At 32.9% G+C, this 23,522-nt stretch overlaps 2 protein-coding genes across 2 annotated transcripts; both read left to right on the top strand.

The window, feature by feature from the left end:
- The first annotated feature begins 337 nt into the window (after positions 1-337).
- LOC101254689 (protein NRT1/ PTR FAMILY 2.13) lies at positions 338-4,207 on the top strand. The gene is made up of 4 exons (XM_004238712.3): positions 338-758; positions 1,545-1,762; positions 2,546-3,111; positions 3,202-4,207. The coding sequence occupies exons 1-4, from the start codon at positions 605-607 to the stop codon at positions 4,085-4,087; spliced, it is 1,824 nt and encodes a 607-aa protein (XP_004238760.1). The 5' UTR covers positions 338-604; the 3' UTR covers positions 4,088-4,207.
- A 7,320-nt stretch (positions 4,208-11,527) lies between these two features.
- On the top strand, positions 11,528-22,859 carry LOC101254382 (probable AMP deaminase). Its single transcript, XM_004238711.5, has 20 exons — positions 11,528-12,153; positions 12,332-12,504; positions 13,364-13,565; positions 14,316-14,494; positions 14,629-14,680; positions 14,801-14,928; positions 15,062-15,241; positions 15,350-15,417; positions 15,540-15,682; positions 16,059-16,120; positions 17,439-17,552; positions 18,478-18,618; positions 19,088-19,240; positions 20,441-20,494; positions 20,571-20,681; positions 21,388-21,561; positions 21,630-21,710; positions 22,152-22,250; positions 22,392-22,512; positions 22,601-22,859. Exons 1-19 carry the CDS (start codon positions 11,676-11,678, stop codon positions 22,458-22,460), a joined length of 2,661 nt encoding a protein of 886 aa, XP_004238759.1. The 5' UTR covers positions 11,528-11,675; the 3' UTR covers positions 22,461-22,512; positions 22,601-22,859.
- Positions 22,860-23,522: the final 663 nt, after the last annotated feature.

The raw sequence follows: 23,522 nt of genomic DNA, 5'->3' as shown, positions 1-23,522 counted from the left end.
TTCAATGGTGAACTCAAAAATCAACAGCTAGTGAAATCACAAAAAAACCTCTTCTTAATTAACCTTTTAAGTCAATTGTCAAAATCAAGCGAGCAAACAACAACAACGACACTCTACTCTTAAATTTTCTAATATATATATAAGAATAAAACTTTTAATTTTTCTACTTATAATTAAAAAAAAAAACTTTTATTTTCTCTTCACTTAATTATCCACATTTCTCAATTACTCAAAATCCACTATTTGAATTAAGAAGTAACACCTAATATATAGTTTCTAAATATAATTATAAAGATAAAGTGGTGATAAATATGAGTCTACCTTACTCAACACACGTAAGCCACACAATAATTTTATCTTGTACCTTTCATAAGTCTAAAAATCATATACGCCATTTATTTCTCACAATAATGCATGTAATTGTCTCATCAAAATAAAGTTTTCTTTTTGTCTATAAATACCAAGAAATGAAGAAATCATCAATTAAAGAAAAAAAAAATTGTACTAGTGTATAGTTATTATATTTATATAATAACTCCTAGCTAGTTATTATTATAATTAAGAAGAAGAGAAGGAAGATATACTACTATATATTATTATCATTATGGAGGACAAAAAAAATAACAATTCTTCAATGTCCTTCCCCTTGCCGGAAAATGGTGTCTCCGATGAGGAAAAACAGACCTCCGGTAGTGATTCTCCGGCCAAAACACGCCGGAGAAAACCCGGGGGATGGAGAGCTATGCCTTATGTTCTAGGTGATTATTATCGATCTTTCGTTCAAAAGCTTCTATCTCTTTTTTTTTTCTTCTTCTATAATAATACTGATATATGTATCAACTTAAATGTATGTTCTCAGTTATAAAACTTCGCACATTTTTCGAGTATTTAATTTTATGCCTATAATTTCTCCCATCAACTCAAGTATGTATAGTGTCTATATAGCTCAAATAAATTATTTTGCCAAAAAAGTTACAGTATATAAATAATTAATATTATTTTTTTCCGTAAATAAAAATTATTGAATCACCTGAATAGTTAGGTGTATTAACTCCACACAAGTTTTGCATTTTTCTCTTTATCGTTTAATTAAAATTTCTGACTTTTAAGTTGAGATAAGTACTTTGTCCATCAAGATTTAAATAAATAATTTTTTTTATAAAAAATTCTTGTGAATCTTGCTCACGTAGTTTATTATATCGATATGATCTCGATAATCAGCTTGATTTCTCATAATTCATAACATATTTATTACTTCTCATTACACAACAAGTATTTTATCCATCGAATTTACACATATTTTGATCTTCTTGTAAATCTTGCTCACGCTATTAATATCAACATAATTTATAATAATTAAGCTTGAATTAATCATAATTCATACGTCTAAGCATCTAATTTTTTATTTTTTTTTTGTATTACATAGAAAAATTTCAAAATGACAGCTAATAAAATGTTTATTTAAATGTGTACGTTTGTTCTTATTGTAGGTGAAATTAATGTTGAGTTATTAATATGTTTTTATTATTATATTCTTTTTGCAGGAAATGAGACATTTGAGAGATTGGCATCAATAGGGTTAATAGCAAATTTCATGCAATTTTTATTACAAGTATTTCATTTGGACCAAGTTTCTGCCTCCAATGTTCTTAATATATGGTCTGGTGTTACTAATTTCATACCATTAATTGGTGCTTTTATTTCCGATGCATATATTGGTCGATTTTGGACTATTGCTTCTGCCTCCATTTTCGAAATGATGGTACGGTTATTTTTTTTGTCTCAATTTATAGTGTACAGTTCGAATTTCAAGAATCAAATGGTTTAAATTTGATTTTTTAAAACTTAGATATGAAACTTTTAAGTTTTTTTGAAATCAAATTTTTATATTAGAAACTTCGTAAAAAGTAAATTAAGTTACACTTATATTGAAGAATTAGAAATAATTATAAAATACATAGATAAATTACAATTAACATATCAATATAAATTGAAACGAAATGAATAATATTTACTTTTGCTTTTGCGTGCGGCTTTGTCAGAAGATAAGGGTACATACCACGCAAGTCATACACAATGTGTCCATTTCCCCAAAAAAACAAAAAAAAAAGTTTGCAATTATTGCAACTATTAAAAGTATATGCTTTCCATTTTAGGTTTGAGATATGATAATGATGATATATTTATATTCTTTTAATTGAAATTTGAATAAATTTATTTTTTATTATAAATTTTTTAAATTATTAATCATTGTAAACATTATATACCCATTTTTTTAATAAAATTTAAACTGTTTAATTCTAAAAAAATAAAAAAGTATCACATAAATTAAAATAAAAATAAAATTAATTTTAATACGCGATGGCAAGTTAGCTATTATTATTATTATTGTTGTTGTTGTTGTTATTATTATTATTACATAAATAGACTAGTCTAGACAACATGATATTTATTCCATCTCTATCAAAATCATAAATTAATATGAAATGCCTATTCAATCAATATTTATAAATAGTATGGTATAATTTCACATATTATTTGACAGGGAATGTTGACATTAACCATGATACCTTGGTTACCTAAGCTACACCCTCCTCCTTGCAAATTGGGCCAACAATGCAAAAAGCCCAACAAATCACAAATGGGCTTTTTAGTAATGGGCTTGGGCTTTTTATCCATTGGATCTGCTGGAATAAGGCCTTGTAGTATCCCATTTGGTGTAGACCAATTTGACTCAACAACAGATGAAGGAAGAAAAGGGATTGCTAGTTTCTTCAACTGGTATTACACTTCTTTTACATTGGTTTTGATAATCGCAGTCACACTTGTTGTGTATATACAAGATTCAGTGAGCTGGGTGCTCGGATTCGGTATCCCTACGATACTCATTTTCTTGTCTATCGTTTTATTTTTCATCGGGACTAAAGTCTACGTTCATGTCAAGCCTCAAGGAAGTGTATTCTCGAGCTTCATTCAAGTTTTTGTAGCGTCTTATAAGAAACGCAACCTAAAGCTCCCTGATGAACGTGAGAGTAACGTGACGGTCTTTTATGATCCTCTGTTACCTCAAGGGTCTATTGTGAACAAACTCCCTTTAACCCATAAGCACAGGTAATAACAGTAAATGCAGTTTTGGCTTTAAGTCACCCATTTTATAGAGTCGCTCCATTAACCATGAACATTTCTCTATCTACTCATCAGGTGGTTGAATAAAGCAGCGATAGTGATGAAGGATGAAGTGAACAGAGACGGCGATTGTACAAACAAATGGAGATTATGCAGTATCCAGCAAATCGAAGAAGTGAAATGTGTACTCAAAATAATCCCAATTTGGTCTGCAGGGGTTATCTGTTTCACAGCAATGGCACAACAGGGCACATTCACAATCTCACAAGCTCTAAAAATGGATCGTCATCTCGGCCCTAATTTCCAGATCCCACCAGGTTCCCTCTCTGTAATATCGATGATCACAGTTGGGATATGGTTACCAGTCTACGATAGACTCATCGTGCCATCGCTTACAAAAGTAACACGAATAGAAGGTGGGATCACATTGCTACATAGAATTGGAATTGGAATCGCATTTTCGATTCTGTCAATGGTCGTAGCTGGGATAACTGAAAAAATGAGAAGAAATTCCGCCATAACTCACAATAGCCCTGATGGGATCGCACCAGTTACAGTAATGAGGTTAGCTCCTCAACTAGTGTTAATGGGATTCGCGGAGGCGTTCAACATACTTGGACAGATTGAATTTTACAATAAGGAATTCCCCGAAAACATGAGCAGTGTGGCTAATTCTCTGTTTTCATGTACTGTTGCTGGTGCAAGTTACCTAAGCAGTTTGCTAGTGAACGTTTTGCATAACACTACGGGAGGAAATGGGCATCTAGATTGGTTAACGAATGATATTAATAAGGGTCGAATAGACTATTACTACTATCTTATCGCGGGGTTAGGTGTGTTGAACTTGTTCTATTTTCTATACGTTGCTAGTCGATATGAGTATAAGACTAGAGTAGTGATCGATGATGATCGAATTAAGGGTTATGGTGATGATCATGAACTTCATGACATGAAGTATTAAGGGATTTGTGGTTGATAAGTTTCATAATTGTAACTAGTACTTGATTAACATATTGGTTAAAGAATAAGAGATGTATGTACACATATAAGAATAAGATATGGTTTTTTTTCTCTCTTTGTATTGGACTTGTGTTTATTGGTTTTTTCTTTTCTTTTTCTACTCTCATTATTATTGATGAAGGGACTCAACTCAATGAAGGCCTAACATATTTTGGTTAACTTCTTGTATCAACTCTCCATTAAGTTGGATCAAGTAAAAATTTTGTTATTTTATGGAATGAATTAGAGTATCGAAATTCAAAGATATACATTATCTTGGTCTGAAGTAGTAATTTTACGAGTGGGATTTAAGAGAGATGGCGTGTGTACATAGCCTTACTTTTTCATTCTAAATGTAAAAGGGATATTTTTGATAGGCGATTGGCTCAAGTAATATATATATATATAGTGACAAAGAAGTCATACCGAAAACAATGAAGAAGAGAATAGTAGAAACATATTACATGATTTTTTTCATTCATTTTCTATTTAATCAACTCAGTGAGAAAACACATGATGAATAATAAATTCTCATCGAAATATTAAAAAGCTTCCTAATTTTTATCCGACGTATAAAAGCACTAATATTATTTCCTTTCGCCCATTCAAGTAAAATATCTATAAAAATAGCTACTAAATATTTTTCGATGGGAAATTTTAACAAGAAAATAGTAATTCTTTTAGTAATGGCCACAACAATTGTTTGATTTGATCTTTTTGCTTTGCAATGCTGATCGCTCATTTCACATCATGACTCACTTTATGATAAGAATATTCTAAGTTTAGAAATATTAACTTTACTTAAGTTTTATGACTAAATTGTATTATTAAGTACTCAATTTAGTAAAAACAAAAACATACGTAAAAGATTTCGAATTTCTCAAACTTATACCCACCCTTCACTAAATAATAACTTCTCATCTTAATTAGGATGTCCTTGGTATCGAGAAAAATATATTTTTGAAAAATAAGCGAGTTATTTTTATTTTATTTATTGGCCCTTGAATAATATTATCCTAAAAATATTTTATATAATCTGGTTTTTAAAACTTCAAATACAGAGGCAATAAATTTAAACTAAAAATATAAGCTACCAAAACAATAATTTTTTATTTTTTATTTTTACAAAATAATAAAATAAAAGAAGAGAGATTCGATTTTGTTTTCAAACGTAATTGTCTTATTCCTTGTTCCTATATGTTGACAAATAGTTTTCACACTTGAATAAATACATTAAGATAAAAATAAAAATAAAAATTCATAATTCTCTAACCATTATGAGTTATGGTGCAGTAGTGGAACTATTTCAAACCCTTCATTAAAGGTTTCAAGTTCGAACCCTAAGTGTAAAGAAAATCACGTAGGGAACACCACTCTCGAATAGACATCTGCAATCTTCATTAAAGGTTTCAAGTTCGAACCCTGGGTATAAAAAAAAATCACGTTGGAAACACCACTCTCGAATAAACATCTGCAATGCATGATTAAAATTTAATCGAAACTTAAATGCGGACACCAGACAGAATAAAAAATAACTCAGACCTTGGCCAAGAACAACTTGCCAAATACTTTTTTATTTTATTTTTAAGAAAGTAATATTTTAACGCAAGGAAATTGAATTCCAACTTTTTGTCCATAGGAAAATTGTAATTCAAGGAAAAGAAAACGAATTATTTACATTTTTATTTGATGATTAATAGAGACAAAATGAAAGCTAATCAATCAGTTAGTTACATAGAAATTCAAAAGATTTTCCTGTTTTTAAGGGATTCAATTTTAATGAACAAAGCTTTGATTTACTCCTAAAAATCATATAAATATTATTTTAAATCACATTTCAATACAAACATGCAAGAACCTTAGATATTAAGTAATAATATAAACATTAACTAAGAGCACTTTAATTTTTCATTTTGTGGTCAGTATTTAATAAAATTTGACTAATCTAGAGTTACATCGTATAAGGCCATTCGAAGAAAGCTAAAAGATTTTTTCATACGAAGAATTCAAATTAAAACTTAGTGTCATCCATTAAACAACTTCTTTCTGTTCGATATTAAGACACAACAAATAATAAACGTTAATTAAGAAATAAAATTGTGTTTGATCTTCTGTCAACTTTAATTTTTTAACATAATAATAAACGTTTGATCCTAACATATCGTCATGAAATCGTAATGCTTTGATTTTAAAGGAAAGATGTATTTTTGTTTATTTCATTTGGCATTGATGGTAATTCCAAATATATTCTTCCCACTAAGTTTTTCACTTATAATTCTCATGCCACCCCACTTTATGAACTAACCAATAAAAATGAAATAATTTTTTTCTAGTGGCTTAATTAGCTTTCATAGTTTCATTTATTTTGGACCACTGATAATGAAATCTTTAAAACTTTTTGACTAAAAATAATCTATTTTAAAAAAAATATATATACATGTCAAAATATCAAATTCCAGTAAGTGGTTTTTTTTTTAGTATTTTAATTTTCTTGAAAAATTGACAATTATATATATATATATATGATTGGGTTAATTAGGACTGCACATGATGAGACTTATTATTGCTACGTTGTTTTCGAATTTTAATGACAAAGATTGATGTTACATAACATCTTTTTATATATTTGGGACTAGGGGCAAAGTTGGAATAAATTCGATAAATTTAATAATTTTGATTCGTACGTATTATTAATTTAGAACATTTCAATAAAGAATTGTAATTTCAAATTTGGACTTCACTTCTCTTTGTGTGTATGAGTGATCAAGTTAATTAAATAGTGATTTGTCTGTTAATTAAGAAAAAAAGGAAATTTATTGTATAAATAGAAACATCGTATAAATTTAATAAATTTGAAAAAATCTCTTTATTAGGATATTTTTTCATTAGTAAAATTCAAAATAATAATGACAATGATTGTGTTTGTATCTTTTCATTTTCTTAAAACGACCACACCATAAAAGATGGAATTTATGAAATCAAGTTAATTAAATGGTGATTTCTTTGACCAGAGTTTTCACATATTATACTTGTTTTTATTTTATTTATTTTTTATTGTCATATCGTGTAAAATTCATTAAGAGAGAAAATTTTCGTTATAAAAGTTTCTCCATTAGAATAGTTTGAATTTGAAATATCCTAATTTATTTAATAAATGATCATATTCATTTCATTACACACCTTTTAATGTGTATAACTAACTTGTAACATAACTTTATAATGTAAAATTGTTTACGCTATCAATATAATTGAACTTTAGCGTAATAGAAAAAAAAATATTATTCTTGTTTGTGAAATTAAAGGGAAATTATTAACCTTTATCCTTTAGCTGTTATTACATGCGTAATTACATGTGTTTTTGTGACAAAGGCCTAAAGGAACTAAGAAGAAAGCCCACCAAAAGAATATAGGCCCAAATGAGATTATTTGCCTCGGTCCAAGCAAGAAAATGCTCAAGGTGTCACACAATGTTTTCAAAAATGTTTTTTGGGACGAATCTCGAGGCGGGGCGTGTAAAACATGCTCCAGGGCGCAAATTAAAGACATAGTTTTATAGGATGTAAGTCTTAAAATTTGGGACGTAAACTCCAAGTATGCATCCCCTATGTGATTAATATTCATATTTTCAGAATTTTCGCTAATAGAGATTGTTTGAGGCCTGATTACCAAAATAACGATTTAGTTTGTCTATTAATTATCAAACGTAGCAACAACTTCTTGGGGGCATAGGAATGAAGTAGCTCTCTCGTACGCCCCTTGTCTTTGAAATTCACTCTATATCATTAAATTTGTGGGCAAGACAAGTACTAGAATTCAACTAGTGTTCGAATCAACTGAAAAATCATATCGATCGAGTAAAGTTTGTGATTATTGCAATAAGACAGATATGTTGAATATAGCTTGAAACTCCTATCGTTTTGTCATGACTCGCATGTTATCATTGTATATTGACACAATTAAATGCATCTACTTTATATATGTTTCCCTTTAGCAAATATAAGAAGAATTAGAATATGTACTTTGAATGATTGCCACTTAACTGCATCAAGTGCTTCATGGACTTCACGTAAACACAATAACAATATATCTAATGTAATCTCACGAGTACGACTTGGAGATTTACATAAACATAACGATAAAAAAAAGAGGTATTCATTAAAAGGGATCACGAAAGCAAAATATCTTTTGCTCAACCCCTCTCTCTCTCTATATTAAAATATTCACTAAATATCTATAAATTTTTAACTGTGATTTATAAATTATAAACTCCAATCATAAATAGGATAACAATTTGCATGAAGGTCAAACAATTCTATTATGTCATTAAAAGCAAGTAAAAAAAAAATAATACCTTAAGAGCCTGTTTGGCTCAGCTTAAAAGCTGGTCAAACTGACTTAAAAGCTGATTTTTGACTTATTTAGCTGTTTGACAATACTCTTATTTTAAGTCAAAAGTTAAAAGCTGGGGTAGGGGTACTTTTTTTTTTTTAGCTTATAAGCTGTTTTAAGTTGACCACATTTTTATCTTTTTGTGCTTAATATTTTTATACAATCTCCAAATTACCCATATAACCCTAACATTTTTTTCTTCTATTTTTCCCTTTTCACACGTTTGACATAACAACTTCACCAAAAGTACTTTTTTAAAGCTGCTTTTATTAAGCCCATCCAAACGGGCCCTAAGACTGCAGATAATTTCCTCAAAAATTTGGATAATGAACGTTACACGTTAAGCTCCATACATTTCTTAACAGCTTTATTCAATTAAATTAATAACGCCTATAAATCTTAAAATATTTTCTCCATAATGAAGAAAATTATAGCCACTGTAATTAAAGTTTTTATTTCTTAAACACAATTAAATGTTAACAACAAATTATAAGTTGAAAACTGACGAGAATTTCTTTTTTAAATTGTAAAAAAAAAAGTAAATATAATTATGTCTCTTAAAAGCTAAACCAAATCAATGGATATAAAAGATATTTAATTTACTTTAATTTTAATAATTAAAAAATAAATAAATAAATTTAATTTTAATTCTTTATATCAAAATCGATTCAAAACAAACCACTAACGAAGACACGTGAATACCTTTACCTCATCAGGCCCGTGACACCCATTGAGATTTTTTTTATTGATAAAACTATTTGTGCAAAGCTGATTGGTCTTTCCATATAGTATTCAACACCTAAGTTTGCAAAATCCTAACACAAATCTTGACGTCTTACAAAACAAATTCCGCGATAAATGAATCATGATGTAGTGATGAGATTATACATTCGTTAGTCAGAGTTAAAGTTTGAATTTTGAATAAGATTTTTTTTAAAAATTGAGAACGTTACTCTTAAATAAGCCTTGTTATATGCCATCCAAATTTAGTCGAGGCTCTAATGCAGACTTTCACATGAAAAAGTTAAAAAAAGAACAAATCCCGCCAATAACAACTCTACAAGATTTCTTCCTTATAAACCATCGAACCTCATTCCCCATTCCACATCCCTTGACCATCTCATCCCTTGCCAATTGCCACCTTCGAAGTCGTTTACGTATCTTATTTTCGTAATATTTTGCTAGAATATATATCAATATTATTTGGATGATAGTTTTTTTACCTTACCTATTAAACATTATTAAGTATAAAAGCACTATTTTGTTTTTCTTGATTTACATGATCTATTTTAAATTTTACGAGTTAAATTTTTTAATTTTAGTGATAAATCAAGGATTTTTTTAATGGAAAAATTGTATATAATAGCAAACTAATAACCTAAAATAAATGGAGTAGCTAGGGTTTGATTTCGTTGTGCTCCATAGCAAACGTTTGCAAAATATTGTCAGGCGCCTCTCTCCTAAATATCTCGCTCGCCACTCTCCTCCAATCTCTCGCTCGCTTCCTCACTTTTTATTCAAATACAAGTGTATAAAAATTGTTTATAATTGTATAAATCAGAGAAAATTGTATAAATACATATATTTTCGTTCCCCTCTCTCCCCTCTTCCAGATCTCGCTCGCCACCCTCGCCTTTCCCACTTATACAAACAAAAGCGAAATGTATAAATTGCGTTTCTGTTTGTATAAAGCGTGAGAAAATTGTATATACACATGCAAGTATATTTCGTCCTATATACCTATAATTATACAATAAAAATACTCCCCTGCCCAGTTTCTTTTGCCTTTCTCTCTTTCTCGTTTTATACAATTTTCAATTGTATCTATTTCTCTCTTTCTCGTTTTATACAAATCGATTCAATTGTATATTCCTTATTAATTCTCTTTTGTCTTTATCTCTTTCTCATTTTATACAAATTCAAATTGTATATAAATCGTTCTATACACTTATAATAATACAATTCATTTTATACACTTCGTTTTTATATAGTTCTCTGCCCAAGTGTATTTCTCTTTCTTGTTTTATACACTTAAATTAAACAATTTGCTTCAACTGTATATGTATAACGAATTATATAGTTTCTATGTTTGTTATGTAGCGCAATTATGCAAACTTTGCTATAGTATACAAATATGATTTTTTTATGGGAAAATTGTATATAATAGCAAACCAATAACCTAAAACAAATGGAATAGCTAGGGTTTGATTTAATTGTGCTCCATAACAAACGTTAGCTAAAATTTGCCAGCGTCTCTCTCCCAGAAATCTCGCTCGCCACTCTCCATTCTCGCTCGCCTCTCTCGCTTTATACACAGAAGTGTATAATTCTGTTTCTGTTTTGTATAAAGCGAGAGAAAATTGTATATACACATGCAAAAATATATATCTTCGTATTATACACTTAATTATATAATTTACAAACATTTTACTTCAAATATTGCAGAGAAAAAGGCAACGAATTATACAATTGCGAATTATACAATTGCAGTGAAATACAATTTTATCTAGCTTTATACAACAGAAGTGTATATATTGTGTTTCTGTTTTTGTATAAAGCGAGAGAAAAACATATATCTTCTTGCTATACACTTATAATTATGCAATATACATACATTTTAATTCGATTCAACTGTATGCAAAACAAATTTTATAAAAATATTGCAGCGAAATAGGCCGCGAATTATACAATTGCAGTGAAATAGGATAGCGAATTATACAATTGCAGCGAAATAGGCTAGCGAATTATACAATTTAGGCCAGCGAATTATACAATTTTGGCCAGCGAATTATACAATTGTATATGTATAGCGAATTATACAGTTTTATGTTTGCTATGGAGCGCAATTATGCAAATTTTGCTATAACATACAAATATAAATTTTTTGTTTGTTATATGTGAAAATTGCCCATTTTTTATTTACTATACGTGAAATTTGCTTTTTTATTTATTTATTATGTATTTAGAAATTATGTATTACAAATATTTTAGAAAGATTATAATTTTTTTTTATTTCTCGAAATATTTAAAAGATGTATAAATACTTGCTTAATAAAGCCAGGGTTAACTTAACATAAACCTCAGGAAGTGAAACCCTATAAAACCCAAAACGGTAATCACTCACACAAATTCTCACTTGCTTTGCTTCAGCAAACCAAAAAATGTCACCTCCATCAACTTCTCAAGTGCAACTCGCCATAGCAGCACTCTTCGGAGCTTCTGTGATGGCTATCGCCGGCTTCTTCCTCCATAAGCGCAGCGTCGATGAAATTCTCGATCGCCTCATCAAGCTTCGCCGGAAACATCAACTCAGTTATCCTATTTCCGATTCCGAGCCGGAAGAGTTTGATTTCAATGAAGATGAGATTGAGAATGTTAAAACTAGGAATGTTTATACCAGTAACTTATCGACTTCGATTGATAATATTGATGATGACGATGATTATGATGATAATGGTGGTAATGTGTTGGGAAGTTACAGAGTTTCGTCGTCAATGCCTAATGTTCGTGTTTCGAATGAGTGGTTGAATGAGGATTCGAGTTTAAATCGGACTGATAAGATACTATTGTCGAATTCCACGGAGAGGCTTAATTTGGTTCCTTCCAGTTCATTTTCTCCTAGAAACAAAAGCAAGAGTGGTACGTGCTTTGAACTCGAGTGCTTTTGAATTTTTATTTGTGTGATAGATAGCCAGTGTAAGACGAACTAATTTATGAGAATATGTTCGGATGAGATGGATTGAGACAGGTAATATTTGAGGTGAAGATAGATTTTTGTGAGTATTAATTATATATTCTATACTTTGTCATATTGCAGGTGAAGAAAGAGCTTTGAGTAGCTTGAATCCGTCGATGCGAATGGAATCTGTTGGGAAGCCAATGACTTCGAAACTTCCAGCTGATTCTGTAGTTGAAGGTGTTGGCAACTCTAATGAGGACAAAGACGAGTTTGCTGTTGCTGCAGAGGATGTTGTTTACTCTTATGAAAATGTAACATTTTTGAACTGCTCAAATGTGAATTCTGATATGCTTCTGCCATTTTTCTGTACATATATGCATATCCAAATATAATCTTATCTAGCTTTCTCTTCCTTACAGCCAGTGGTGTTTTAGCGTTTACATATTCAATTACTGACATTTAATGTTGATTAATAAATCCTGAAGTTCTAGGTATATGAATGTGAAGTTACACTTCACTGGATTTATAGGAGTAGTGTTTTTTTATAGGTAAAGTAATTTTATTCACAAAGCACCACAATGCCAATGGGGCACTGAGTGTATTCAAGAAGTATATCATTGTTGTTTTGTATCAAAGCGTTAAGTTTGTTTCTAACTCTCTGAATTTAGGTAGTATCTCAGGTGTGTGTTTCATGTTGTTAAAATAAGAGAAAATAAGAATGTCAAATCATTCTCTATACTGTGTGGCATGTGTGCATCAGTGCATGATGATGAGAATTGTTTAATGTATTTGTTAAAACAAAACAAGAGGAAGAGAAAGAAAAGACTGCATATGGTATATGTCATACTGACCAAATTGCTATATTTGCTGCTTCCAACCAACCTAGCATTCTCTCCAATTTCTGAATGCTTCTGAGCGTTCTACTAATTATTTCTTCCTCCCATGGATATTTAGAGTCTCTCATCTCGACTGATCAAATGTTGAATTGCATGTCATTAATTTCACAAACATTTGATGATTATTTTATTCAGCTTATTGACTTAAGGTAGTGCAGCTGCATCAGATTGCTATCCTCCCACCAGCCACTATGGTTTTATGATTAGGACAGTTAGATATTTTAAAACTGAAATCGCTCATGAAGTTACTTCTTTTGCTCCCATTACTTTGTAGGATATTGGTCCAACCGAAGAAGAATTTTCTGTTTCTGCCTTGACTGAAAGTCATATTCATCTTCAGCATAAAACAGCCGTACCTGAGGCAAGATCTAACATAGATCATGCAGTTGGAGAGGTAGACAAAGCATCTATGCACATTGTGGAAAATGATCCCAGTTTCTTCAACAACATTTTGCCCCTGCCTGCTACAACACATGGTATTCTCATCTTCTTGTTCTCTACAAGTTTTAGAAGACCATATCCTCTAGCAAGTGTTGCTTATGAATATCTCATATTAAATTATTTTCCTTGATAATCATGTCAATGATCTCTAAAAATGAATTAGAATTGTTACCTTTGGCTAATAGGTCATTACCTCTCTTAGAATAACTCAAATTCTTAGATCAGAACCCTGATTTGTGAAAAGAACTTGTCTGTCCCTTTACTCTTAATATACATACCAGGGCTTATGTGATCGCGGAACCCCTGCTACTATTGTGGAGCCAGATGAGTCGGGCTCTTGTCGCCATCACAGTCCTTGCTTTGTAATTGTGGACGAGGCTCTGTAAGCTGAGGTCTTACATTGCGATCACGAAGTTGTTAATCCTGCATCCTCGATTCCTCTTTTCCGTGTTTGCAGCCTTGCTCCCTGTGATCACTATTGTACTATGTCCAATTCTAAACTGATCCGAACAAGGCTGAACCCCCACGGGACTCATACCAACAAGTGATTAACAATTTAGGCAACATATAAATGCATTTGTTACATGGCTTGGTGCACAAAAACATAAATTGGGAGTGGATGGTGGGTTGTTGTGATGCATTCTCATGCAATATTTTTTTGGTATACTAATGAGGGATGTGTCAACCACTACTAGTGAGATCCCTCAAATTTAAGAAAGTTTGTGTTATTGTGATCTTATTCATACTTAATATTATTCTTTCAATTGCTATCATTTCTTCTGCAGATCCTGGAAACGTCGAGGAGGAAGAAGTACTGAAGTTGATCCGTGAATGTTTAGATTTGAGAGAGAAGTATGTTTACAGGGAAGAAATTGCTCCATGGATGAAAGAGACAATAAGTGAATCAAAAGCGTCAGATAAGAAACATGATCCATTTAGCTTTGGCCACTTTGAAGCATCTTCTGTGAGTTGTGATCCTCAACTCATTTATGACCGTAAAGGGTTTGATTTTTAGGTTGCCGTATTCTCAGTATCTCAAAGTATGGATGTTGTCTCAAGCACAATTTCTAATAATAATACTTCTTGGATTGCACACAGCACCATTTTAAGATGGAGGACGGAGTTGTACGTGTTTATGCTAGTGAAAACGGTATGCTTGGTTTCAAAAGTGGAGCACATTTGATTGGATGTTGTAGTTTGACATTGTTTCATCATTAATTCTTGTCTTCCTTCTTCATGGGATCTTCACATCCTACCTTGCATGTTGTAGATACGGAAGAGCTGTTTCCTGTTGCTAGTGCAACAACATTTTTCACTGATATGCACCATGTCCTCAAAGTAATGGCTGTAGGAAATGTTCGTTCTTATTGTCATCATCGTTTGAGATTTCTCGAGGAGGTGACGGGTTTGGCAATTCTCTTTAATTTCCCCCCCTTTTGTCCAATTTTGTTGTTATTGCATGTTATCTTGATATTGTACCACCTGTTAGTTCTCTTTTTTTTTTTCATAGCATTTTCTTGATATGGTACAGAAATTTCGCCTCCATTTGCTCGTAAATGCTGACCGGGAATTTCTGGCTCAAAAAAGTGCTCCTCATCGTGATTTTTACAATATCAGAAAGGTTGATACTCATGTGCATCATTCTGCTTGCATGAATCAGAAGCATCTTCTGCGGTTCATCAAGTCGAAACTGAGAAAAGAACCTGATGAGGTAGGAAAATTATTGCTTCCAGGGAATATGCTTTCACTTGCAGATTTCTTAGGGTATGTCGGCATGCCTGTTCTTTTGGCCTTAATCACATGACTCTTCACTAAACAGGTAGTCATATTTCGGGATGGACAATATCTTACACTGAAGGAAGTCTTTGAGAGTTTGGACTTGACAGGGTTTGCATTAACCTTCCCCTGCTCTCTTTTGTTTTTCTGCATAAGTTCTAATATTCTGCTATCTGTGCCCAGGGTGGGAGGTCCACTATTTATTCTCTCTCTTCTAAGCACTTTATTTGCAGGTATGATATGAATGTTGATCTATTGGACGTACATGCTGATAAGAGTACATTTCACCGGTTTGACAAATTCAATCTCAAATATAATCCATGCGGACAAAGCAGACTCAGAGAAATCTTTTTAAAGCAAGACAACCTTATCCAAGGTGTGTCTCTTGAAAACACAACTCCTAACAGTGAATTACCTATCCTACAGAGTTGTCATTTGACATCACCAATTCTAACTTATTTTCTTCAATTTTATCCTGAATCTCCTGTAACACAACTGTCATAATTAAAGCATATGATATGAATTTTATTTGGTTCCATTGAACACATTCTGCAGCAGTTAACTTTTGTTTTTGTTCAATTAAAAATCTCTGCAGCGAGTAATTTTATTTGGAACTTCCATCAAGGCAACTGTTGCCATACTGTTAAAGCTGCACTTTCTTTTCTGTTGACAGTTGCTTGATGACACCTAATTATTCTTTCGGTAACAGTCCACAATAAATTTCTTCGTTTTCCAAATATTGTCTTATTCAGGACGCTTCTTGGCTGAAGTCACTAAGGAAGTCTTGCAAGATCTTGAAGCAAGCAAATACCAGGTACAACAACATGCCTTAATCAGTATTATAACGACTTAAGCATGTGCAACTCTTTTTTGTTAACATGAAATGTGTATATTTTCTTAAAAAAGCTGAAGGGATAATGCACAAGTACCCCCTTAATCTATGCCAGAAATCTCAGAGACACTTATACTATACTAAGGGGGTAATAGGACCACAATATAGTATAAGTGTGTCTCTGAGATTTCGGACATAGGTTGAGAGGGTATTTGTGCTTTTTCCCAAGCTGAATATAATACCATTTTACTCATTCAGTTGTTGCCCCAGTTTTCCTGAAATTACTGAACAATGATCAACTCTGCATACTTCTTGATAAATAGAAGAATATTACATAAATGCTGTGAGACTACTAAAAGTCTTACTTCGCTTGACCTTGTAGATGGGAGAGCTTACTGTCATTGATTTTGAAAGGATACTGCCAATTGTCAATATCATTTGTGCTCTGATTATCTTGATTTGAACTTGACCTAATAAGAGCTTACCATTTGCAAGAGCCCAAACTGCTGCAATTATGCCTCATTGAAGTGTGATCCCCATATCTAACAACAACTTGTTGAAAGGATTGGATGACCAAACTTGAAAACATGTTGGCTGTCAAAGTTAGACTAGGATAATTAACTAGGGACAGGGAGAATTTGACACAAATGGCTTCTTTTCTGGAATGGCGTATGATTCAACTGTTGTTTGCAAATATATGACTTCTGCTGACCGAATATTTCCTCTAATCTTTATCTCTTTGCCATGACAAGCTGTTCATGAGAAATTGGTTCTGTTATCGAAGTCTAATTTTGTTGCTGTACTCAGAAGCACCAGATTCATAATTGTCGATCTGTTGATGTGCAACTTCTTGTTTATCCGGGAATTTCCCGGGGCTTCATGCTGATTTGAAATTATTGTTTGTTTTTGTGATTAGAAAAATCTTTAGTTTTTGTTTGTATCTTAAGTTTTTTTGATTACTACTGGGGTATGAGTCCCAGTCTCTCATGGTCTGTCCCAGTTTCATTGACCACTAAAACACTGCATGTGACTGTAGTTCTTGCAACTTGTGAGGATGCCCCGTTTGATTGGCGTAGGCAGTTTGTAGCCCTCAAGAATGAAAACTGCTTCCAATATGTATGGGTACTTAATAATACTTTTAAGATATAATATGTAGCTATCACATTAGCCTTTGCCTCCTGTTTTTTAATTCTAGGCTCTGATTGTCAATATACACCTTATTTGCGGAGTACTTCTATCATATTTCAGTATGGGGACAATTTGCCGTTATAATGTATGACAATCCTTTCTTCTTGAACAGTTGGCTGAATACAGAATCTCCATCTATGGAAGGAAACAAAGTGAATGGGATACACTGGCTAGCTGGTTTGTGAACAATGAACTTTATAGCCAAAATGCAGTATGGTTGATTCAGGTGGGTTTTATGCTGATCATGTTATATTTGTGTAAATGAAGCCTTTTTTTTTCATTTTATATTCTCGTAATACTTTTCTTTTGGGCTACTTTCTTCACCACCTTCATTACCTACATAAATATGATAAATTACATGAGGATTATACATTTCTAAGAAGTTATAGAATTCTTACCTACAACAAATATGATACATTACATGAGGATTGCACATTTCTAAAAAGTTAGAGAATTCTTAGCTACGAATACTTGAATAAACATGTATAGGACCTCCCATCACTTTCTCTTTCCTATTTTGCCTTGCGGACACATTGCTCTTCATATCACTGCCAGACTCATCCCTTGCTTTGAAGACTGTCCTATTTGTTACACATTTCTGTCCTCACGTTTCAATATAGAAATGTGTTGGGTGGGTGGGGCATGTTCTAGAAGTTTCTCTAGATGACATTGATATTATTTTAAAGTATAAGCTATTTTTGAAGTGCTTAAGTGGAGGACCCAATGGTTGATGCTGGTAGCATGTTAATGGTGACCAACTGAGAGCATGGTTTGCTTAGTATGTGATGTCGGTTTGATTGGTTCAGACATGATTTTGGAATATTCAGGAACTTGCTCGATAAAGTGAGCACCAAAATAGACTTCAAATGCTGAATGAGACAAACTTTCCCTTCCCCATATGGGAATCTGGGTGAGGGAAAGAGGAAGAGGTAAGGAGGAAAGTAAACGGATGTTTGGTGGATAAATGATGGGGCCGCTGCTTTGCCCCCGTGCTTCTAGTTTACGTCTTAGTGCAGCAAGTTCTAAGTTCTACTTGAATGTAATAGTTAATCGCAAATCAGTTCTCCTAGTTAATTTAGATCCTTTCAGTGATTATATCGGTATAGTTGCTTATGGATATATGATGCATTTCTCACTTTTACACTTTGCAGCTCCCTCGGTTATACAATGTGTACAGGAGTATGGGAACTGTCACGTCCTTCCAGAATATTCTAGATAATGTGTTTATTCCACTATTTGAGGTCACAGTTGATCCAAAGTCTCATCCTCATTTGCATCTGTTTTTAATGCAGGTATGTTTCCTTTCTAATCTTTATAGTTACGTTGTTTACCCTAAACACCAAAGCTATATTTTGAAATTTTCTGATTTCTCTTTTATAATCTGTCGATTTCAATTTTGTGCACTGCAGCCAATAAACAGCATTTCCTTTGCCCCTCATTTCTTACTTTTATCTAATTTTTTTTGTTCTTATCTGCTACAAATTGTTTTCCATGGAGTTAGTCCAATATAACATTTGATATGGACCTGGCTTACTGCAACCTTTCAATATGAATCTTGGGAACAAGAGTTTTAATGAGTGCAGCTATGGAAGTACATATATCTTTCTAATGAAGGCGGCCATCATTTTCTATGTTTCTTGTTATTCACTGCTAGAATGCCGTCATACAGGAACCAATTTATTCAATACATTCTGTGCATGCGTAGTATTAGAAAATTTTAGCCAATTGAAGTAGCCTAAAGTTTTATTATTTCGGGGACAGGTAGTAGGTTTTGACATGGTTGATGATGAAAGTAAACCAGAGAGACGTCCTACCAAGCACATGCCGAAGCCCGATGAATGGACAAATCAGTTCAATCCAGCATTTTCTTATTATGCGTATTACTGTTATGCGAACTTGTATACACTCAACAAGGTCAGTGGTGCTTCATGATCCCAAATATTTGCAGGCTCTTACATCTGCAATGTACTCATCAAATTTTTATCTTCCTTTGCTGTCTAATTTTGTTCCAGAAAAATTATCTATAACAGTAGGTGGTTTAATTGAAGTTCCTTAAAATCAGAAGTCAGAACTGAAGAAAGTGACTGTCCTAGCGGTGAAGCATATGCAGATTTAATCTATTGAATAAATTTTGTTAATACCAAAACTTCTTGTTGAAAAGTCAAGAAATAAGTGAGAGAAATTTGAATCCAATTTGACTAAGACATTTAGTGAATGCATGTACAGGACATTTATATTCCCAGATGGTCACTCTTCATTACCTGCATTCTTTTGTCCTATTTTACTATCCCCTTTTTCTTTTCATCTCTTTTCTCATTCTTCTTTCTCTCTGTTTCAAATTTGTCCATGAGCAGACTACATTCTGTGTTATTCATTCCTTCTCAATAAAAATAATAAATGTTCAAGATATCACGGGTTTGAATCCTGCCGACCAAAGCTTGATATTTAAGCGGAGAAGGGTAGAAGAGGGGCGATCAATTATCCGCTAGGTTTTGGAGCATGGCCAGTCGCCTCAGTGATTTCTTGGTTATAAAAAAATAAAAATAGAATAAATCTTGTCATTAAATTGATACTGCAAGAGACGTTTAAATTATTTTATTTTCTGGACAGTTTCAGGATAAATAATTCCAATCAAGTTCTTTCAAATTAAAGTTGGTTATTCAGTAACTTAACAAAGACTAGGAGTTTAGGTCAAGCTCATAATGGGCTACCTAATGAAGATACCAGTGGCCAAGAGCCTTGAGGCTTTCTTTGCTTCAACCACACATACATTGAAGTTCCCACTTCCCCCCACATGAGTTCTAAAAGAAATTTTACTGCCCCCATCCACAAAATTCGTTTGTGTGCAACAATTCCTTAACAATCTTAGCTAGAAGCTGAAAAAATAAACGCCTCCACTTTTGAAGGAAATTTTATAACTTTATCATGTGATGTTTACCAACCTCTTTTTTAGTATTTATGTTTGCTAGCATATATTGAGCTTCTTCCTGTCTACCATCACCCTTTTCTCCGTGTAAGGTAGAGGACATCTTTTCTAAAAGATTGTGTGGATTGTTGTCTTTCTTTCCAGAGCAAGATTGTATCTTATGTACTTATTATTTCTTATGTCCTTAGCTTCGTGAATCAAAAGGGTTGCCAACAATCAGATTAAGACCACACTGCGGGGAGGTTAGTGTTTGCTTCAGCTGATCTTTTAGTTAGCTACAGACAAGTGCCCCAAATTTATGCTCTCATGTTCATACAGGCGGGTGATGTTGATCATTTAGCTGCCGGATTTCTTTTATGTCATAACATTTCTCATGGAATCAATTTGCGGAAGACCCCTGTACTGCATTATCTTTACTACCTTGCTCAGGTACTTCTCCTCATTACCTTCACCTCATTAACTGATATGCCAGTGAGCTTTGTTTAGATGTATTTTTGAATTACCTGCAATTAGATGACATTACTAAATCATTTGTGGGGTGGTCTAAGGAAGATTGTATTACACATGCGTACAGTGGAAGGGCTGTAATGTCCTATGAGGTGCTTGTTGAAGTTTATGAAGCATTGCTAATATGATTAAGTTCAAAATATTGAGGCTGTAAAAGAGGGATTCACACACTGGATTGAGAACCATAATGAGGAAAAATGATAAGAAAAACGTACGGGCAATTTAACGTAATAGTATTGTATACTAGCTGTCAATCAAAGTGTCAAATTATATAGAGTAAGCAAGTTTATCCATAGAACATTGAAATAGAAAATGTTTCTCTAGAAGAGCTCCCTAACTGTTTTTGATGTATTGTATGTCCACTTTGTTGCATATTTCCCAGCAGTTCTGCATCTAGCTTTGGCTTCTTGAACAAATCTAATACTCTTTTTTATTGATATACACTAAGATGGCAGTAGGTGTGCAATTCAACTACATTTTGTTTATTCAGTATGCAGCATGTTTTATATGTACAATAACTTCCCATAAATTTGGTCCATCCGATGATTTGATTCATTATCATGTTACATTGTAACCCTTCCTCTATCTATTCACTTTATATTGTCATTGTTTCTGTAAAACTATTCAGGTTGGACTGGCAATGTCTCCCCTGAGCAATAATTCACTTTTCCTTGACTATAATCGGAACCCATTCCTTATGTTCTTCCACCGTGGCATGAACGTTTCACTCTCTACTGATGATCCCTTGCAAATCCACTTGACAAAAGAGCCCCTTGTGGAAGAATACAGTGTTGCAGCTAAGGTCAGTCCCTTTTTTTTTTCTAATCAGTAAAATATCCACATGTCCTTAACCAACTTATATTTTTTCAGGTATGGAAGCTGAGCTCTTGTGACCTTTGTGAGATAGCTAGGAATTCAGTCTATCAGTCAGGATTCAATCATGCAGACAAGGTGAGCGATTGCAGCATTCAGGCCAAATTTATATGCAACTCCCTTATAAATCTTGTGTGTGGCCTAACTAGTGTTTCTTTGGTTGAAAAATCACAAATTTACTGGTAATTATAACATTATAACCGTGGTTTCTCATAGTTCTGGTTCTTGAACTTCGTTGTTTGTGAACATCTACAGTGGTGTTGATGACTTCATTTTGTTTCCGCTTGTGTCAAATATCACATCTCTGAGAAACTTGTATATTGTTACCTAGCCCGGAGGTTGACGGCGTTGAAATACTAGTAACATAGGCTTAGAGGTTAATGGAAGCGCTTGAGATGCAACTTACTGCATCCGAACATATTATGAGAAGGAGGTTTAGCTTATTCATGGGTAAGGGGTATTCTAGAGAGCACTTTGTAACCCCAATGCTAATTTTACTTCCTATGGTAAATGTTGCAGAGACATTGGCTTGGCAATAAATACTACAAGAGAGGCCCTCAAGGAAACGATATTCACAAAACAAATGTACCCAATACGAGGATTTCCTTCAGACATGAGGTGAACTTTGCTTGTGCTCCCTTTTATCTTTTATCTCCCTAAGATGATAACTTGCAAGATGTTAGTGTTCTTGGAACTCTGAAAGTTGCTCGTGTAGAAAATCAGAGTAACTAATATAAAATGACGCATGATATACTGCAGACATGGAAGGAAGAGATGCAGTATGTTTACAGAGGAAAAACAATCCTTCCCGAAGATGTAGAACATTGATCAAAATGGCATCAACAATCTGTATCCTCGCAGGGGAAACATCATGATTCAGGTACCATCCTTCTTCTTCACAAATTGTTCCCAAAAAGAATGACGAGTAGTGTGTTGACGTTGCTCACTGATTTCATTTGCTTGCACAGATATACAGAAATAAGGCTCCTGGAGTGGCGAGGTTTAAGAACAACGTTAAATATTGCTGGTTAATTTATGCTTCGGTGGAAGCATATGTTATCATGGTGCAAATTTAGTGCCTTCATTTCTAGTTGTACTAAATCTTCACTTGGTGGAGGTTTAGGCAAAATCATAAGAATGTAACTGGCTCATTGCTGCAATATTCTTGTAGTAACACCAGGTTTATACTAAGCTGAAGCAATCTTTATGCAATGTCTTGTGGATCTATTATGCTTTTTTATTCTCTTTCATTGTAGTATTTAGCATCCACATTGCGTTAACGTGAGTTGCAATTTCAGTGCAAGTAGTATTAGAAGTTGGAATTTTCACTAATTAAAGAAAACTAAGTCAGAGAAATTTGTAGAGGCAACACAAAAGAGTTATCGACAAATGGTAGGTTTAGAGAGAGTATTTAAAGTGTGTAAAGCTAATGATGTGAAGCATGAAACATGCGTAAAATTGAGATTTGATACTCAAAGTATCAGCAAGAGGTAATGGGGGTGATCGATGATGATGTCACACATTATATTGGTGTGGTATGAATGAAGCAGAGATTTGCATCTTGCGTTTTGTGTGACATTAAAGTACCACTGCAACTTGAAACTAAGTTTTATAGAGTGGTTGTAAGATTTGACTTTGTTGATGAAGTGAAGTGTTAGTTAGTCAAGAACTCCAAGTTATGAAAACCCAAGTGGCGAAATGAGGATATTGAGATAGATGCGCATGCATACTAGGAAAGATGATTAGGAATGAGAATATTTGAAACGAAGTGGGAGTGAATGTCTTGTTGGATAAAATAAGTGAAAGAAGACTAAGATAGTTTGAATGTGAAGAGCAAATGTGCAAATGCCTTCGTTAAAAGGTTGGACATAGAGGGATTAATTAAGACAC

This window comes from Solanum lycopersicum, chromosome 5 (genome assembly GCF_036512215.1).
Source record: "Solanum lycopersicum chromosome 5, SLM_r2.1".
NCBI classification, from domain to species: domain Eukaryota; kingdom Viridiplantae; phylum Streptophyta; class Magnoliopsida; order Solanales; family Solanaceae; genus Solanum; species Solanum lycopersicum.
The sequence above is the reverse complement of the archived record's forward strand: the minus strand, read 5'-3'. Positions and strand labels throughout refer to the sequence as shown.

Bases quoted from the DNA above. Each gene is read 5' to 3' on its own strand.
- LOC101254382 (XM_004238711.5), top strand. From the start codon at position 11,676: ATGTCACCTCCATCAACTTCTCAAGTGCAACTCGCCATAGCAGCACTC. The intron at 18,619-19,087 runs GTATGTTTCCTT...TTTCGGGGACAG, and splicing joins TGCATCTGTTTTTAATGCAG to GTAGTAGGTTTTGACATGGT. The intron at 22,251-22,391 runs GTGAACTTTGCT...GATATACTGCAG, and splicing joins GGATTTCCTTCAGACATGAG to ACATGGAAGGAAGAGATGCA.
- LOC101254689 (XM_004238712.3), top strand. From the start codon at position 605: ATGGAGGACAAAAAAAATAACAATTCTTCAATGTCCTTCCCCTTGCCG. The intron at 1,763-2,545 runs GTACGGTTATTT...ATTATTTGACAG, and splicing joins CCTCCATTTTCGAAATGATG to GGAATGTTGACATTAACCAT. The intron at 3,112-3,201 runs GTAATAACAGTA...TCTACTCATCAG, and splicing joins CCTTTAACCCATAAGCACAG to GTGGTTGAATAAAGCAGCGA.